This window comes from Chelonia mydas, chromosome 5 (genome assembly GCF_015237465.2).
Source record: "Chelonia mydas isolate rCheMyd1 chromosome 5, rCheMyd1.pri.v2, whole genome shotgun sequence".
Lineage (NCBI taxonomy): Eukaryota > Metazoa > Chordata > Testudines > Cheloniidae > Chelonia > Chelonia mydas.
The window spans coordinates 36,129,654-36,149,973 of NC_051245.2; the positions used below are offsets into that span (position 1 = coordinate 36,129,654).

The following is a 20,320-nucleotide window of genomic DNA, read 5'->3' on the forward strand; positions in this document are numbered from 1 at the left end:
AAATAATGTGTTTCGTTTAAATCTGATCAAGACTTATAACACAGAGCTATATGTTGAAGGAAGTTACGTTTTGCTCTCTCTTGGGTTTCCCCCAATGATTCCAGACAGATTTTTCTTTACAAAACAAGTTAAAGTAAAAATTCAACATAAAGAGCATTACATGATGATTAAAATATAAATTAAGGAGTGGTATGGCAAGACCTAAAGATCCTCTGTCAAATCTTTCTTCATTGTTACATTTACTTTTAGCATTCTTTATCTGCTCATGACTAAATAATACTCGGTAGACATAACCTGCATGTTCTCTATGACTGTTATAGTCTTTATAAACATTCTTGAAACTGTTTTACAGGATTTAATTGTTTTTTTATTGTTTTACATCTGTTCACTACTAGATAATACTGGACAGACGAATCCTTTTGCTCTATCAGCCTTATAAGCTTTTTATAAGCATTCTTGAAATTAGGAATACTAAAATGTTGATGCTTTTGCTATCAAAGAGAATGGTTTTAATGAAATTTCTGAAGTCTCCGAAACATCAGACAATACAGTTATAATCACATTTTCCTTCATTTGCTGTGGTAGCAAAGTTCAGGTTGGTTACAGTACAGTGCCTATGAATTATATATATATTATACACAAAACACCCTGTATTAATAGAAGCTTATTAAGGTTGTCAAATCATGCACTCAAAAGTTAGGAAATGCCAGAATAAAGGCTGTCTGTACCAGCCCCATTGTCTATGTGAATTATGATACAGTCTTTAAATACAGGATCACTTGTTGTATTTTCCACAGGACCCCGCCTCATTATTTATAGTTCACTATTTTCTACTTGTTTCATTATTCTTGTATTAAAATATTTTACAGCATCCAATCAGAGCAGAAACAATATGATGTGACCAAAAATACCACAAACAGAGCATATTTGAGACTCACTTATAGTATGAAAATTCCCATTATTTGGTAAATATTTCTGAAAAACAAATACTTTTATAGAAATCAGGCATTGTCCCCATTAAAAAAAAAAGCTTAAATTTGTCAAATGTTTCCTTTAACAAATACGATGCATACACCTTTATAAGTACAAATTAACCAAAAATATTTCACAAGAAATTTCTATGAAAATGAAAGCCCTTTTTGTTTTTTTTAAATATCACTAAAAAGAAATTGGTATTTTTCTACCATGTCTTAAATTTATACATGGACAAACCAGTGTACTTTGTGCATCAGAATTGTCTTGTCCATGTCACTGTGTCTGAACTACACTGTTAGCTTCTTACAACGGGGGCTTTACCTCCTAATGTTTTTGTACAAGAAGTGCTTGGGAATAGATTTTAGTTCCTGTGAAAAATATCAGCGCATACTAAAAGTTTTCATTTGCTTCAAAATCTTCAAAATTTTCCAGGTTTTCATGGGGAAAAAATGAAACCTCCAAACAGAACCTTTTTCGGTATTTTGAACATTTTTGGTTTTCAGTTTTTTCAATTGAAGATGTAATCATAAACAGACGTTTCCCATGGAGATTTCCATTTTGACTTACAACATCTTTTTCCTCAAAAAATATATTTACAAGGAAAATTTTGACCAGCTGTAGTTTGTGCAGCTTCCTGCATGCTATTGGTGTTGTATAAATAATACCACTTAAATGTTATTTGGTATGAAAACACTATTTGTGTTTGTGTGCAGAAGACGACTGCTCTGAAAACAGCATGTATCGAAACATGGGAAAAACCAAGAGATGAATGAGTGGAAAAAGGATACATGCTGAGTGACTTGTTTTGTGTGGACCAGATTGTGAATCTGGCTATGTGCCCATGCCAGGGATTAAAGGGAACCCCCTTATTATCCTGAGCGAGTAGGGTGACCAGATAAGTGTGAAAAATTGGGACAGAGGGTTGGGGGTAATAGGCGCCTATATAAGAAAAAGCCCTAAATATCGGGACTGTCCCTATAAAATGGCCACAACCTTGGCTCTATACTGAACAGTGCTCTGGCTCAGTGCACTGGCTACAGTAGTGTTCAGAGGGGAGTAATCTGCATCAGATATAGGGCTGGGACAGATAATGTCCCCCCAGGGATAAGACATTGATGTTCTGAACCAATATCTGGTCTCTTCCTGGGACAGTGAAGCCCCAGGACTCGAAGCAAGGCCACAGTTGAACTTTGTGCTGATTTACTGCTCTTGTCAGGAATGCTGTGTTTCTCAGTATGAGTGGAGAGCAATTTCACATTGCTACCCATTTACCTGCAGTCTGCCTAACCCTAATAGTATCCACATGTTCATTCATTTAAAAAGGGTTTTTTTTTGTTTGTCAGACTTCAATATGCTAAATTTACAACAGTCTGAAAACATTAAAGGTACTTGTGGTCAAGTTAAATTGGGCACGCTCAGTGTCACTTGGTTAGCTCATGTGACTAGTTATCTGTGTGTTCAGTTGCAGGGGTATTGCATGAGAAGGCAAAGTCAACAAGCAAGTGGTAAAACTAAAAGACAAGAAAGAATCTGTTTTGTTTTAGTTTTTTTTACTAGTCATGCCCAGTTTTCTTTGGAAAAGCATGTGGCACTGTAATGACAATGTAATTCTTCAGCTATGTGATCTTATCTGAAAATACAAACTACAGGTAAAAGGAATAACTGATTAGAAAGCACCTTTGTCCATTTGCTGTGGCTTGATTACAAAATATATTTGTGAATTACATTGCTGTCAGATTTAGAAGAAAAGAAGAAATAACATGAAAAACAAAAAAATTACAAAAATCAGAAAATAAAACATTTAAATCAGTTTGACGATTAGTGGAGACTGTGGTCCCTAAAAACTGAGGCTTACAAAATCAGTAGCCACTTTTAATGTGTTGGCCATAACTGATAAAGCAGCAGTGTAAGCTTCCTTCAACTTCCTTCAAAATATATCAACCCAGACCTGACCTGCAGGGACAACAGTTAGGAGTTGAGAGGATACTTCGGTCTCCAAGCCTGTTGTTTAGTCTTTCCACTCAAACTTCCAGCAAGGATGCTAATTAGCGCAAATAGCTTCTAATTAGCAATGAAAATTTTTGTAATGTGGATAGCTGCACACAATAAACTGGAATGAACCAGCAACTCATTTCACATGGCCCATAGAACAGCCATCAGGTGGTAATGACCTGCAGTCACTAAAAGCCTATGCCAGAATGAAGCCTGTGAGTCAGAGGTGTAATACTTTGTCTTGTATTTCTAGTCCTAAACCCATCACTTCTTCTCTAACTGTATCACTGAATTCTGCATTTTATTTAATCAATCATGAATGTTTTCTGAGCAGGTATCATACCCATTAGATATTTCCTTTGTAATGTACCTTCTAGAAAATGTTGTTAAAGCCTTGATATATTCTGTGGTCTCCCCTATCCAAAAAACAGTCCTCCTTTAACCCCATCCCGGCTCTCTCACTGCCTGTTTCATCTCCCTTCCCCACTTCACTTTAAAACTTCTTGAGTTTTAAATGTCATCTAGTCTTCACTACTGACTCTCTTCTGCACCCTCTTGCTTTTCCCCTCTTGGCTCCCGTGACAGTGTACACACAAAGACCACTAACGGCCATTTGCTGGCCAAGTTCAAGGGCTCTTCTCTATTCATGTCCTTCTCGACCTGTCTACCACATTTGACACTAGAGAGACAAGGTGGGTGAGGTAATGTCTTTTATTGGACTAACTTCTGTTGGTGAGAAAGACAAGCTTATTCCCTTGCCAATAAATATATTACCTCACCCACTTCGTCTCAGTGGTAACCTGGAACCGACACAGCCACAACTACACTGTATGCAACATTTGACACTGTCCATCATGCCATCCTTCTCAATTGTCTCTGCTCTGGGAGTTTGTAACTCCGTGATTGACTCATTCTCTGTGTAAAGTACAATGCACTTTTTCTACACTGTATGCTAATATTATATAATAAGAGCATTTACATTAGCCTGAGCTTGTCCTAACTGCCACATATTTCTTGTAGTAGAGGGCCTAGAATTTAATTGTTTTGATATACCACTAGTCATTTACTGTATCCCTGACACACTCTTTACTGGGTGTGCCATAAGATTACAGCATAACTCAGATGGAATGCAGAAGCAAACAGCTGGCCTTGAAGTTGATATGAAAGCCGCTCCAGTCTACAGGAAGAACGAAGTTTACTTTTATGGCATAGCTTTACTTCCTTTCTTTTGATCTCATCAGCTCCCCTCCCCCTCTACACATACTGTCAACTCCCACTTTTCACCACATTCCCATAGTAAAAAGACTAATACTCATCAAATTGAGCCAGAAAAGCTTACACCTGTGCCTGTCTATAGTACCGTATTTTTTGCTGCCATTACAATTGTAGCAAATGTTGTATGAACTGCAATTAAAGGTGATCTACAAAAGGGAAACATATATATGCTCATGCCCTGTTTTGCTTCTTTATGATGTGCCAGGATTGAGAATGGCTGGGGGAGGGGAGGGGTTTAAAGGGGTTTGGGTTTTTTTTTCTAATTCTTTTATCATAGAAATAACAGGAACGTCAAGTCTCATCATCCCTGTTTCTGCTTGAGCATTTCCTGGAGACCTAAAAAGGCAGTTTTTTTCAGCCCTCAGCTGAAAGGGTACTGGGAGTTTGAATCTTCCACAAAAAAACAGCTTTTCTTCCAAGTCTTTGTCTGGAAGTTGAGCTATGTAGGTGATAACAAATATAAAAACAAAAAACAGAGTTTTAAACAGTCTGACTCAAATCCCTTCCTCTCAGTTTCCAGGAACGTTATAATCACGTTAACCTTCCAGCACGCCTGGAAAAACAGGGATGCAAGACCTGCCATTTCCATCATTTAAAACAACAACAACAAAAACCTTTTTACACTCCTTTATAGATAATAAATTAGCAAAAAACGGGCACCTTTTATTTCCCTATCACAGATCAATGGCAACAATACTGTGCAAGTGTTTGTAAAACCAGGTTGATTTTGAGTTCCTGCTAGCCATAGACAGGTGATTGGTATGACTTGGTCATCTTTATTTTCGAGTCACATGCTATTGAGACTACAGTTATGGTCACTTGAAGTCCACATGTATGGAATTTTCATGTATGCTATAGATTTCGGGTCTATCAGTCACTTTTTAAATTCAGTGTTTTGCATGTATTGATTTGCTTCTAGCCACCTTGGCTACAAAACTATTGTTTCAAATGAGAACTAAGGCAGTGCTTTCTTCCTGAGTCTGTAGACAGTTTAAAAGAATAACTTTAAGAGTTGTGAACTGGTCTCACTCACCTCAGAGAAGTTAACAATGTTGACATTAACGCTTATCATTAAATTTTAGAGTTAACTGTAAGTTATGATAATTATAGAAGAAACTGCAGTCAGCATTCTCAACATAGCATTCTAAGAGGAAGGAAAACAGAAAAATCGGTAAGCATTAATGTCAACATTGTTAACTTCTCTGAGGTGAGTGAGACCAGTTCACAACTCTTAAAGTTAAAGTTATTCTTTTAAACCGATTCTTGCTTGCATATTTATACCTGCCTCTGGAAATTTCTACTACATGCATCCAACGAAGTGGGTAGTCACCCACGAAAGCTCATGCTCCAATACATCTGTTAGTCTATAAGGTGTCACAGGACTCTTTGCCGCTTTTAAAGATACTAATGTGTTACTTGAAGTTGGCTTCAAGAGATGGTTGACAATAAGACAATTATTCAGTTAAGCCTCTTCTACACTAGCAAACTTCATAGCTGTAACTAATGCAGCTCCACCAGTGGTAGCAATGGTAGAAGCTGTAGTGCAGAGAGGGCTTGAGTGTTTTTGCTACACCATCTAATCCCCAAAAGAAATATAAATGGCGACCCCACAACAAAAAGTGGGGCACCCACAAAATAAAGTAGGGATCCACTAACTATGGGGGACAAAGAATATAAAAAGAGGATTGGAAGTGAAATCACAGGATCAAAATAAAGGATACCAGAAGGAGACACTAAGCTGAGGACCTGTGAACGGCACACATTGCTCCACAATGTGAACACCTCCCAGGGGAACTCTGCCTTGCTCCATTGTGACAGATTTATGTTACCAATCTGCCTGAGGCATCAGGTGATCAGGCTGAGGCCGCAGGATAGTTAAGGGAGGAGATGAAGGAGTACACCAAGTGACTAAGTTTTAAAGCTTTATTAATAAAATAACAGCGGTGAGTGTTGGGGCTCCCCACATCACTCGGGGGAAGAAAGAAAGTGAAAGAAAGTACCCATGCCCTAACCCACTTTCATACTCACACATGCACAACCCGAGGCTGACCAAGTCTGGGTGTAATGTTAGAAGAAGAGGGGGAAGGATGGACAGGAGTATTGTCCTGTGCACAGGCTGCCCAGGGTCTGCTGTTGATCTCCGATTTGCTCCAGTTCTCGGGAGGGTTTTAAGTCCGGGTCTTTTGGGGGTGTCTCGTTCCGGGACCTCTGTCCCCCTGTGCTCTTTGTAGCAATTCAAAATGACCTTCTGTGGCTTCCTTAGCTTTCCCAAAACATACCGGCTTCAGGGACGCAAATACGGATGTTTTCCCCCTCGCTGGCCTTCACTGTCTCACTAGTGTTCACAGCCCCTGCAGTTCTGTTCAGCTGAATCCTCCTTTCTCACAGCTGGTCGGGGTTGGAATTCAGGCCCCCGTCTTTCTTGGCAGGCGGCCGAGAGTCTGTTGTGTGCTGTGGCCTTGAGCTGGAGTCAGCGTCTTATCTTCGGACCTTGCTGGAGCGTCGAGTTAACCCATTCCCTTCTCTCTTCCTCCCTCTACAGCCTCTCCTAACCTGCAAAGGACCCTGTCACTCCACACTCACACCTTCAACCCTTCCCACAAACACACTTCACTACATATACAAGCGTGAACAACATACAATGCTAAACTGCTTCCCCAGGGGTCCCCATGGGGAGGGGCAATTATGTTGAGACACCATCAACAACCACATGAACAGAAATAAGCCCCACAGCCTATCCCCATCCTCAATCCAACGTCTGCCTCTTAGATTGATAAATGGACATCTTGGCCAGTGTCAGGAGTTGATTGACAAGGAGGTCCTGAGACTTCATAGGGCCACAGATAGGAAATGCATAAATAAAAAGGCAGAAGGAAAAGTGCAGCCAGAACCTCAACAAGAAGTCCTGGAGGAGATGGAAAAGGGATTACAATGTGGTGCAATGCAAATACACATACAGCAGGTTTTCGTTCTGGCCACAGAAAGGACAGGTGTCAGGGGACTCCAAAAAGGCTGATCACTGAGAGACACTCGCCCTCCACAAGTGGTAAAAGTCTAGCCACTTTGTCTCAGGACAGGACAGGACACAAGGGCAAGGAAGTGGAGGTGTAGAGTATGAGTGTCACAGGGTCCATCCAATCCCACCGTCCACAGACCAGGAAGCCTCCAATTCTGGTGATACCAGCCAGCACCAAACTGTGGTACACCAGTGAGCCCACAAAGACCTGAGTAGGGAAATGGGGATTATGCAGCAAGGGCTTAAGGAGAAGGTCTTTCCCCACTCTCCTGGTAGCAATCCTGGGCCTGGTCACAGAGACAAGCGTCCAAGTCCTGAGGAGGTCTTGGTAAAACAAGTTTGCTTGGAAAGGTTTCAGGTGGGTGTAAAAGAGCTGGCAGTTATATTGGGCCCTCAGAGGCAGCAGAGAAAGGTGTGCAAAGTGCTAATGACAGAAGTGAAGGGCTTTGCATCCCATTAGTCATCCTCTACACCTCCTAGTCCTCCTTCCCCAAATTCTGTTTTTTTAAAATAGTAATTAGAAAAGAACTAGAACTAGACTTAACTCAGAACATAAAACAGTTAATACTAAACCAAGATGCCATCCTTGCCTGCTTCCGTTCAGATTTATTTTCACATGACACAGACGCTGTAAAATGTCTGACCTTTCCCTCTGCTGTGAAATCAGGGAATAAGACCATTTCTAAACTTAGCCTAACCCTAACTTGTAAAGCCTTGATATACCCAAATCCCTCACATAAATTTTGTTTTCTCATTGAAACAAAATTACAAGGATAAATCCCAGAGGCTAAAACTTTATATTCTATTAAACTAAATTCCAAAACATTGATGAACCATGATATTAGATTCAAGTACCATATATTAAATAGAGTTTTACTTCTTAATTGGAATGTATTGGTATAATTTAATTGTGGCAATTCAATCAAAGAGATGTTGGCCACCACTGAAGTTAATAAGGCATAAAAAGTGTGAAGACAGTCAGGAAGCTACAGTCTAACAAATACCTAGCACAGCTCATGGTCATAATTGTATTTGATTGCATGGATATTCATTTAACTCAGCATTCCTAGTTATCTATATATACCTTCAATGTGTACATTTTGAGTATATCTAAACAGGTAAGATCTTCTCTTTAAGGAAGCACAAAGTAGAAAAATGGTACTCATTTCATTTTATTCTGTGCTGTAAATGCCATTAACGCAGTAGTCACCATCTGCATTTTCCACTTCTGAATATTCTAGGCCAATTTAGGGTCCTTGTTAACCAGACGACATTGCACAGCTTGTAACGCTAATCCTAGAAACAGTTTATCCCTGTGCAACTATGTTTGGTTTTATGAAATCAGCTTCACCAATCTGTGAGAACCAAAAGCGTACTGCAGAACATCAAGGAATCAAATGTTGAATGGGTGGTGGCATCTAAATGCATTACAACCTCGAAGGATGGCCTATTCTAGAATTCTAATTTTCTTCTTGCCTTACTCGTTATAGCAGCCCTGCTTGTCCAAATGTATTTACACACTCTCTCTCTCAAAGGTTCTCAAAGTTAATTTTTGGCCAACATGTCACTTTCATCACTCCCTACTAGTCATTATGTGAGTGCTCACCCAGTCCAACTCTCATTTCTAACTTTTGCTCCCTCCTTTAAATCTAGCTCAGAGGTTCCCAGACTGGCAACTTACTCTCCTTGTTTTCAGCAGACAAAACCAGAACAGCTACGAGGAGGAGATGATAGTCAAAAGAGCAGCATGATTCAACTTTTCAGAAAACTTTTCAAAACAGCGGTCATGTTGGAGAGGACTATGCAAGTGCTCTTCTAATACTGTATTAGTTTTCCATGTAAGCAATTGCAACAATGATGTTTGTGACTGGGAATACAGGATCAAGTGGTGCACTAGATACTCTCATTTGTGACAGGGTCCACCCTAAGAAAGAATTTGGGAACTATAGCTACAGGACTAAAGAAGTGTCATTTTAAGTAGGCTTTTGATTTAGCCCCTCTCAGCCACACAAAAATTTAGGGCAGTGTACAGTTTTACTTTTTCATATATGAAATGTAACATACTAAGTGGTGAAAGACAACACATGGACCAGACAGGTTCACAAGGGTTTAAATAAAGACAATAAAGCAACAAACCTCGACACAACATTGTTCTACATTAAATTCAATATATTCAATTGTATTTGAATGACACGGGTTATAAGTGTGCATGACAGATTAAAACCTATAATCATACTCTAAAGGGTATTAAAGTTTACTCCTTCAATTTGAAGTCAAAGGCATTACCTTGCTCACACTGGCCTGAATGTAGGCCACAGCAAGATGTCAACACAGAAGGTGTAGCTACATAAGCAAAGACTCACTGCTCCTCCTACATGTGCAGATAGCTACCCAGTAATGCCTGTGTAGAGGGAGTGGAGTTATCGTTCAAGTAATGCTGCTGTATTGCAAGTGCTTGTTTGTTGTTTTTTTAAGTTAATCTCTCTTTTTGGAAAACCAGGAGTTACAACAAGTTGCTGCATGTGCAATTGGAAGAAAATCAGTCAATTGGGAGTAAAGTCAGTCATCAACATCTCCCTTCTGGGGGAGCTGGAAGGTCCAAATTCTGTTCACAACAGCAAGAATCTAGTTTAACTCCTCCCATTGAAGTACCTGGAGTAACATCTGTCAGCATAACAGTTCAATCGAGTCTTCCTGTCTAGACTTTGAGACTAAATAAATGTTAATACACAATATTCAGGAAGAGCAAAAACTGCATCAGAAGATTCAGATGAGGTTTTGCACAAAAGCTAGATAATGCAAGTCCCTGGAGACCTAAGGGAAGGTCTAATCCCACCCCCAATCACTAATTTTAATTGCATTTATAATTTGTTCGGTCTGCATTTTGTTTTAAAAGACTTTCCACTTTCTGTAGTCAACTGGATTGGTTGACACTGAGGACATAAGTGGTGTTCTTACAATTATCTTTCCACATAGATGTCACTGTTACATGGGGATTATTTTATTGAGTAAAGGACAGAAATATTTAACAAAGCTAACAGCAATGTACAGTTTTCTATGGCAAGAGTTTTCCCCCAGCCATTTTGGAGCACTTAGGTTCTGTACATGTAACCAAGATATGAAGAAGTGAATACTACACATCCAGGGAAACTTAAGACACCAAATGCCAATATTGCACATTTGACATATAAAAATTGTTTTGGTTAAAAAATGTTCAATTAGCTGCATTATTAATTTTGACAAATTCAGCCAAAAAGTTGGGTACTATGTTTTATGCTAGAGTAGCTTCTTCCTCCCTACATTTTTGTTAAATACTTAATGGGGTTTTATTTTAACTAGTCAGAAAATAGCCACTCAAGCATGATGGAAGAGAAACATGCCTAGTCATGTCTAAAAAGCTAAGTGATACACATGGTCCAGAGATTCTAGTGTTTGAGTTTTCATGGAATAACTCAAGCCTCCCGCCTCCAATACCAAGAGTTTTCATCCATTGTGAAAGATGGGAAGTTTACTCACAATGAACTCTGACTTTAACAGCAATGTACAATTCCACTGAGTACCCTTCAGAGGAAGGCCTGTTCTAATTAATGGCAAGAATTCATTTAAATTCCTGGCATGATGTCTCTTGAAGGCCTCTCTTGTTTTTAGTTATACTACTAATGTAGAAATAGAGCCAAGATCTGCACAATTATTTTGCAACTCCATCAACAACTTCGAATTGTATCAGACTTCTGCCGAAGAGTGGTGGTAAAATTTACCTTTTGACAGAATATTGAAGCATATGATCATTTTCTCTATTTGGATGAACAGCTTTCCCATTTCATGCTTAGTGTTATGGGTTTGTAGTTTTAAGCTTTTGAGCCGATTAAGGCTCAAGTTGTGTATCTTTTTTAGAGATAGTTTTAGGAAAGCAATCCAGCAAGTTTGTTTTATTGATGCAGAGCAGAGGATCTTAAATTGCATATTAAAGAAATGAGTGGAGAGTGTTCAGTTTTTCCATTCTTTATTGCCAACAAATGTATATTTAAAATATCAAGGTCCAAAAAGTTGTGTAATAAATACTTGACTTTGGGCTGTAATAAATAAAAAATTATTAACAAGGAATGCACTTTGCCAGCCACAAGTGTGGCTAGTTCTTGAAAAAATAAGGAAGAAGTTATGGCCATAGTTCACAGTTTTAAGCAGCCAAAACCTGCTCATTACAGCTATTCCACAACATGGAGCTCTCCTTCCCCTCCCCTTCCCAAAGCATATTCACAGTTTTAAGTCCTCCATCAGAACTGCTCCCTACAGAACCAGAAGTCACTCTGCTGAACTTAAGTCAAGCCTTTAAACATGTGCGAAGCAAGAAAGGTCTATTCCAAAGAACTTCTTGTCACACTGTTTCATTAGTCCAACAAAGTAGGATTAGGTCTGTCTGGTCCCAGCCCAGCACACTGAGTATAGTTTTCGTACCACCACTCATCCATCATCAACATACTAGTCGCTCCACTGCCTCCACTGTAGATTTCACAGTGAAAAGAATCCTTTCGGTTTAAGAGTCTGTCCTTCAGTTACATCTTTGCAGCAACATGTTCAGTGCATATTCCATTCTGTGTTTTAGTTCCAATGAACATCCAGAAATCAGAAGTGTTGTCAGTCGAAATGTTGTTGATATTCTATCTTCATTGATGTAGGTAAGGAGATACTCCTCATTTTGGTTACAGATGATTATTTTTGTGTGATCATGGTAAAAGTTCACCTGCAAAAAAGAGAATTGTTATTCATTTTCTCCTGTCAACCTTCAGATGCAGGAGTCTAAAGGAAAGTCACAAGTTCACCTGCACAACAGTGTCACAGGCACACATTTACTCAGCACCATCCTTGAAGTATTTACCTGAAGTGTGCCATCATTGAAGAGCATCATTAACGCTTTGTCAGATTTTAGCCACTGTAAGAGGTAAAGCCTGGGTCTGCGAACATCAGTTACACTGGGCAGATCCCCTCCCTAAGAAAAAAAGAGCAAAGCCACCATGTCAGTTCATGTTTACTGCACGTTCATTGCCTTCAGTGGCCTTTCAGAATCTGAGTTGTACTTACATCCATGAGGTTCTCCTCCATGTAGTGAGAGAAGTATTTCAGAACAGTTACTTGGCTGATGAATTGTTCAGGGGCATCTGTAGCTGGAAAGACAGAGCACTGGCCTAGCTCAGCATAGTAGTGGACTGTTCTGCAGGACAAGGGAAAAAATAAACCCAACAATTACAGGTATGTTTAAGCATAAAATTTAAGGCAGACTCAACTTAGTGAATTGTCAATCTCTAATCATTTGGAGGCATTTACTTTTTGTCTGGTAGGAGGCTCATGTGTGCTCCATTGTTGAAAAGAACACCCACAGTGTGGTCTGACAGCTGGTAACCAAAGCCGTATTTGTTTGAGTAGTCAACCCATTTTGTAACCCACTGGAAAGATGCGGTCAGCTGTTCTTTGGGAATACTATCTGCTTCTGGCATATTCTCAAGACATCCTCGCAGTACCCTTGCAACTGTATCAGCAACACTTCCCATGGTGCTGTCTTCCAAACCTGAAAAAGAAGAGCAGAACTGTTACATTATGCAGATGGTGGGTGTGTTGCCAAATCCTGAACTATCTACACCTTAGTCTAAATAAATCCAGTTTTGTCAGCCTCTTAAGGTTTAGTTCTTTCAGAATGAAGAACTGCAACCAACATTTAGTTTTAAGAATGGGAAGAAATGTGTTCTAAGGCTGAAATCCACTGTTTTATTTGAAGCTTGTTTTTACTGTTTTGCATGTTATGATTTAACAGGAAAATCCAATCTTGAACTCCATTAATGTTGTACTTACATTCACTGCTACTGCTGCAACTTCCTAGAGTTCCTCTAACTATCATTCGAATGGAGTCTCCAATCTGCTTGGTCTCTGCTAGAGTGCCAGGTTTGGCTGCTGTAGTGTTAGAAGGCTGGGTCTCCTACAAGAAGAAATCATATAGTTAAGAATCAATAAGGCAAGTCAAGTTGTATAGCTCTCATATTAAAGACTGGCATTGCCAGGATCAATTGACAGCTAAATAATTTTAGGAGATCTGGTGTCTGCTTCCTAACAAGTATGAAGGAAGCATCAGGACAAAAACATGTAGTTTATTTATGCTGTTTATGTCTTGCATTTCACAAAGCCTGGACAATGTAGCAAAACTGGTTACTCTAGTTTTCATGAACCCACAAAATGCTGCAGCATTTGGGTTGCACACACTGCATGTGAACATTAAAATCCCAATAACTTCATTGACATTCTATGAAGACTTACATTTTTATAATAACCAAATCCTTATATTTGGAGTATTGAGAGAAATGCCTAGCAGCATCCCTTTAAAATTTGTGCAGAATGGAGCACAGATAAAGCTAGATTCTCAAAAGATGTAGAGACACTCTATACAAATATTAAAGGCTATTACATACCAGCGTGGCAAACATGCTTAAGCCCTCTTACAACAGTCACTACCATATAACTGCTAATCATTTAAGCGTGGTTAGGGAATATAAATCTCAATTATGAATTCGTGCCATGTATCAGGAACTACAATGGGATCGGGTAGTAGTAAATCAGTTTGACTATACCTCATCTGTTCTGTGTCTGTGGGGCTGTTGGGTTATCGAGGTCTTTTTCAAATCATGTCTAAGTTTGTAGATTTCTTCGTCCTCTTTAGCTAGTCTATCTGTAATTTAAAAAACCAAATATTTATCATATCTAAAAATGTTTACACGATGCCTAATACTATAAATACCCACAAAAATGTTAGCTACAAACAAAGATGGAATGTGTAAACAACTCATTCATTCCCTCTCTTCTTGCAGGGCATTCTCTCCCACCTGCAGCATACTTCTGGCAAATATTACGTATAATGGCATTTCTACCTTGAGACTAACTGTAGTTAAACAGAAACAGTAGATTATGGCCATATAAAAAGCTTGCCGGTATACTATAAGAAACATTTCCCTATGTAAATTGGGGATGTAGACTATGGGCTACATCTGCCTACACCTAGTGGCATGCAGATCAATACGAATATGACAAGGACAAGATAGTTCGATGATGTAAATTAACAGTTTACAATATTATACTTGGGTAAATGCAAATGCTGTTTTTACATCTTGTAGATGTATCCCTAGTTGACACCAAGTGTAAGCAAGCTACATACAAGAGTATAATTCTAATATACTTACTATGTGCATCAAAGTATCTTGCTTTTTCCTTTTTACCACCAAAGAGAGCAGCAGCTGCCTTTTTGAAGAAATTCTTAGCTGGACTTGACAAGTGGAAGTCAGGAACAGTGTGACAACAGCTAGAGGAGAGTCGATCTGGTGTAAAGCCCTGTAGAAATGAAATGTAGAAGCCAATACTTAGAAGACTGATGTGCACTTAGAATAATGCAATGTTCTGGACCAGAAAGCTACACAGTACAAACCTGTAAGAAAAAGTCATGTCGAATTATATCATCTAAACTGGGCCGGTCCTCGGGATTTTTTGACAACATGCTAGCTATTAAGTGCTTTGCAGGTGCCAACAGAGATGATGGTAGAGTATATCTTGCTTCCCTTATACATCTGTAGGTTTCTTTGAGGTTTGTCGTCTCAAATGGAGGTCTTCCTAACAGCATTGTGTACCTGTTTAAGAGGAATAAAAGAGGCTCTCAGTACTTGAGTAAATGCAAAAACACTTCAAAATATAGGAGGTTTTTTTAAAGTCACTTGAAATTAGCAGCCCATTTCTTAGCAAGAAGGTTGCTTTAATAATTCATGTTATATTTGTAGGTTAGGCAGACTTCAGGCATTGTGTTCACCCAGTCATTGCCTCTGAGCCCTAAGGCTAATCCAAGTTATATTATCAAGACAGCTTTGAGTCTTTGAAGTGATACTTACATTACGCAACCTAAGGCCCATATGTCAGATTCACATCCATGTCCTTGTTTGTTGAGGACTTCTGGAGAGAGGTAATTTGGTGTGCCACAGATTGTTCTGCAAACCAAAGAGATCAGGACTCAATATATCAACCCGGAGAAGAAATGTAGGGGTGTTTCCATAGGGCAGTTTACCCCCTCCATTAGATTTGGGCAGGAGTTTAGAAGCTCTCAAAAAAACAGTGTGCATCACTGTTACCAACATTCCTATTTAGCCTTCAATATACAGGAAGAGCCATACGAAGCACATCATGGCAACACTGAGTCAGACATCCTGCCTCTGGCATTGGCCAGTATCTAAGTGTCCAGAGCAATAAGCCTCCCAGCACATACTGCAGTGCTTTTACAGGAGGGAAAAGTTCTGACCCCTGCAGTGGTTGCTGGTCTTTGGATTCCTCTAATTTTTAAATTTTTGGATTAATGCTGTCCCTTAAACATTCTTGAGGCTCCTACCTCCTTCTGTGTTCCAGCGGTTCCAACCTTGCTGCCAAACCAAAGTCGCCTACTTTTAGTTCCATGGCCTCATTAATGAAGAAATTGCCTAGACACAAAAAAAAAAAGTGAATCCCTTCCTGGCAAGATAGGGATGCATTAGCCACGAATGCTGAGTCACACTAGCAAAAGCCAGCAGATAGCCAAGCTTTTTTTATGAATACTTAATGTCATTACTTAAGTGCTCCAGGTTTCCATTGTAGAAAAAAAAAAAGACAGAAGTGATTCTATCAATTGAGCTATAAGTCTGCTAAGTGCCCCAGTGCTGGAAGCAGTGCTTTTTTTTTGCAATCAATGAGGGAAAAAATGACTTACCTAGTTTAAGGTCTCTGTGCAAGATTTCCTGTTCATGAAGATATTTTAGCCCTGACACTATCTGCCTGAGGTAGTATCGCACTTCTGGTTCCGTCAATACCTTCCTTGCTTTCAAGATGTGAGCCATAGACTACAAAAAAAAAATCGAACACACAAAGAGATGAATTAAAGTTCAAGTAGGTTTCACTTTTAACGAAAAAGCAAGGCAAAATGACCCCCCAAAAAAGCTATGAGAAATCTTTCACATATTATACATTTACATTAGTTGCAGATCCCAGGTAAGCGAATACTGAATTTCTCCCAGCTGATGCTCACCCTTCTACTGCAATACTCCAGAAGAATGTAAATATTCTCTTTGTCCTCAAAGTAGTGGTAAAACTGTACAACGTGCCTGTGATTAAGCATTCTGTGCAGCTCAATCTCTTTATCAATCTAAAGCACAAGACACAAGAAAAGCTTATTAGCCTTGCAACCTTGGTTGAGGAGACTGCTAACGCCAGCAGACATTTCTAAAGAGGGAAGGGCCATGCAGCACACAAAGAGATTTTTTAAACAAGAGTCACTCATGCACACACCTTTTCCCTTTGATGAGGTTTAGCTACTCTGCTGTGAGGAATGATTTTTGCAGCATAGACTTTGTTCGTTGTTAAATCAGTCATCTCATAACATTTGGCAAATCCACCCTAAAGAGATAAACCAAAAAAAAAAAAATGCAATTAAGCCTGGTATGAAAGAGGTTCCTCATTTAATCAGTCATCTGCTGGGTCTAATTGTTCAAGAAGCTTGCAAGAGTAGGGGGCTGGTGTAATTTCCTCCACATTGGGCATTTCGGTAGCAGACAGACCCCCACCTCATTGTGTGGGGGGAGGAGGGCAGCTCCCAAATCAAAGCCATTTTAGAGACATGACATGAGAAAACACAATTTTAGGGACGGAGGAAAGGGGAGATCCAGGGATAAGTGGTGGGGCAGAAAGGGCCAGTGTAACATAGCATGCTTCACACGCTCCCGTTTACACAGACAAGGAGATCCGATCCCGATTTAGACAGTCACAGGGCATCACTTCCACCGCGCTATATCCGAGCGAGTCCGACAAGGCAGCCAGCCACACAGGCGGGCCTGCGGCTGCCGAAGGGGGGATCTGCAGCATGCAGCAGGTGACCACGCGAACTGACATGCAGGGGGAAAGGGGTGGGGCAGGACAGGACACTGCTGCCGGGCTCGAGGGAGGACCATGCCGCGCTCGGCCCCGCTGCCGGTGCAGGAAGGGAGCAGGGAGCTGCCGGGCTGGCTGCTCCCCGGGGCGAGTCGCTTTCCGGAGCCCGGGAGGCGGAGGCTGCAGGCGCCGCTCCTTTACCTTGCCGAGCACCTTGCCGCGGCAGTAGCGCTTGCCCGTGCCGGGGTCGGTGATAATCCGGGAGACCTCGGGGGCAGCCTGCGGGTGGTGATGCTGCTGCGGCTGCTCCTCCACCGGCTTCTTGCGCCGCGCCTCCCCGCCGCAAGCTCTGCCCGGCCCCGGCCCCGGCTCGCCCGCCCTGGGGCCGCCGCCCGGCTGCTGAGCGATAGTCCGCAGTAACTCCATCGCCAGCCCAACTCGCGCCCGGCCCCGCCGCTCACCACTGCGCGGGGCGCCCGCCGCACGCGCCCCTTATAGCGCAGGCGGCGGCGGCGGCGGCTCCGCCCCGAACCCCGCCTCCGTCACAAAGCGCCGCCTTCTAGCCCGCCCGCTGCTGCTGCCCTGCGCGCGAGCTGCCGGCCTGGGAGCGCGAGTTAAATGCCGCGCGCGCCCGCCCGCCCGCCCGCCGTGTGTGAGGGGGGCAATCCCCGTGGGTGTCACCAGCGCCCCTGATCCCCGCCCCTGCAATGGGGGGGGGGCCCTCCCTCCCGTACTCCGGCAGATTTGGGTGGCGCCATTCCGCCTCGCCGTTCCCCAGGAGCAAGCTGCCCAGCGACAGAAAATCCGCAGCCAAGCCACTGACCCGGGGCCTGGAGCCGACGGGTGCAGGGCTGGGATGGGCCCGGCCAGTCCATCGGTCATGTCCCAGGCACACAACCTTGCCCATCCCGTGCAGGGAAACGCGGCAGCGGTGGCACCAGCAGTGTCCTTTGGCGAGGGGCGTGTCCCTCCCTGCCCCCAGGGGCGCAAGGGAAGGCGATGCACCCACCGGGATACATGTGCCCTTTGGGCTGGCCTTGTTTTTCCTGTTTCTTGTCTGTTGGTCTGAATAGATCGTGTGGGCAACACCCAGGGTGAGGGCACATGCCCTGACTGCACCCCAACTTAACTAGATGGAGCCATGCCAGTTACAGACACACACAGGCTGAGGTCCTTAGTCCTCCCGCTCTTCCCTGCCAACAAGTAATTGAAATTCTCAAGGACAGAGACAAGAGCCCTTCTCACCTCCCCACCTCATCCCACTGTTCCCCTTGAGGGCCCAGTAGTAAGGCTAGTGGAGCATGTGAAATACCTGTAATAAAATGTAAGGCTACTCGAAAAGCAGATTTTTCTTTGAACGTGACAATGGCTCCAGTTTTATGACCATGTCACTATGGTGCACACTTTTTAAAAAACAAAGTCCTAAGCAAAAAAAATAAAAATAAAAAAATGGGGGAGGGGGGCTAATTTATAAAAGTGAGGATCACTTTGACAGGCAAGAATTTGTATTTTCAGTGCAAAAATAGCCTTTTGATTGGAACTGTGAATACAATGAAATTTGGCTGGGGGACGGGCACTGCACAAAAAGAAACAACATTTTCAGGGAAAATTCAACAAATTTTGTGACGTTCTAAGGACCCACAAGAAATCCACTTTTGTTGCCTTTGCACCACTTGATCGATATCTTCCTGGAAAATCTTCTCAGTTTAGTCCTTTGGCTGCTGAAGCACTGCCCATCACTGATGCAACAAGTCTCTGAGCTAAGGATCTAGTCATTGCTAAGTGGATTATTAACCTGCTGAGACGGGAGAAAGCTAGTTTCTCCTGTAGCAGTGCAGAGTAAAAGGAGACCACGAGCGACATCTGGTGGAAAATAGCCAGCACAAAGGCAAGGCAGGCAGATGAGACTAATGGTAACTATCACAGCAGCCCTGCAAAATTCAGCAGCTGGGCCACAAAATCTACTCTCCCACTGCACCTTGATGGAAACTATAAGGAAAAAAAGTTCACTGTTTTGTTTGCATGTATAACTATTTATCTATGTATTCACTCTGCCAGAGGGAGGGAGTAAGTGAGATTTTTCAAGGAATTGGGAGGAACATTCTGCAAAGTATAAAAACACACAGGTAATTTTGGAGGAATTTGACAACAAAACAAACATGAAAAAAGAATCACCTTTTATTAATCATGTTTATTACAGTAGTGCCAAAGGACCAGCCAAGACTCTGGCTCCAATTGTGTTAGGTCAGCAGTTTTCAACCTGTGGTCCACAGACTTCTGGGGGTCCCCAGGCTATGTCTAAGGGGTCTGCGAAAGGTTGTCGTTACCTTAGAACAGTGGCTTTCAACCTGGGGTCCGCAGACTATATTTAAAATTTCCAAAGGGGTCCACACCTCCATTCAAAAAAATTTAAGGGTCTGCAAATGAGAAAAGGTTGACAACCACTGTGTTAGGCACTGTACAAAAACAAAGGGTATTTTTTTCCAGGCATTCTTATTAAGTGTACCAAATGCATTCCAACAGATAAGTTAATGAACCCTTGGCAGGCCTTTGATGCAAAAGGTAAGTTCGGGAAGCAAATTCTTCAGTTGCCGTCCCAAAAAATATTGTGCGGTGTTACTCTGCATTATTAAGCGGCTGCCCATATTTCACTCCAGTGGTGGCTGAGTTTCAGTCATAGGTGAAGTGATCTAATCAAATCTAGGTATGTGGATTAGAAACTGACTTTCTAGGTCTTTGGATAGGCTATATAGGTGTGTGACTATATATTCATTTCTCAGGACTTTGGATAGGCACATCGGAAAATACTGGAAAGGCACATTTTAAATACTGAAATGAATAAATAAAGTATGTTACGTTTCATCACTAGAATGAAGCATGATACATGTAAAATGTTATTATTTCCTCAACTGAGCATACCTTTTTTTTGTTTAGTTTGTTTTTTTACAATTTGAGGGTATTTTCTCTCTCTTTACTGGTGACTGATCTAGTCAATCATGTAAACTGCAACAGCAGTTTCCAGAGCATATAATTAGATAAAGTGGTTTATGTGTCAAGTTCTTGAGCATCTCCATTTCACATCTATGTTGAGGGCACATAGCAACAAAATATTTGTTTTCTGATGCTCCACCATGTGGATAATAGAAA

General features: G+C 41.4%; 1 protein-coding gene across 1 annotated transcript; it reads right to left on the bottom strand.

The window, feature by feature from the left end:
• Positions 1 to 11,244: 11,244 nt before the first annotated feature.
• On the bottom strand, positions 11,245 to 17,651 carry PLK2 (polo like kinase 2). The gene is made up of 14 exons (XM_037902841.2): positions 17,375 to 17,651; positions 16,595 to 16,702; positions 16,335 to 16,451; positions 16,020 to 16,149; positions 15,666 to 15,753; positions 15,175 to 15,270; positions 14,721 to 14,919; positions 14,479 to 14,626; positions 13,873 to 13,970; positions 13,103 to 13,226; positions 12,581 to 12,821; positions 12,338 to 12,467; positions 12,135 to 12,245; positions 11,245 to 11,999 (listed from the first exon to the last, which is right to left on the bottom strand). Exons 1-14 carry the CDS (start codon positions 17,597 to 17,599, stop codon positions 11,808 to 11,810), a joined length of 2,007 nt encoding a protein of 668 aa, XP_037758769.1. The 5' UTR covers positions 17,600 to 17,651; the 3' UTR covers positions 11,245 to 11,807.
• Between the last annotated feature and the right edge of the window lie 2,669 nt (positions 17,652 to 20,320).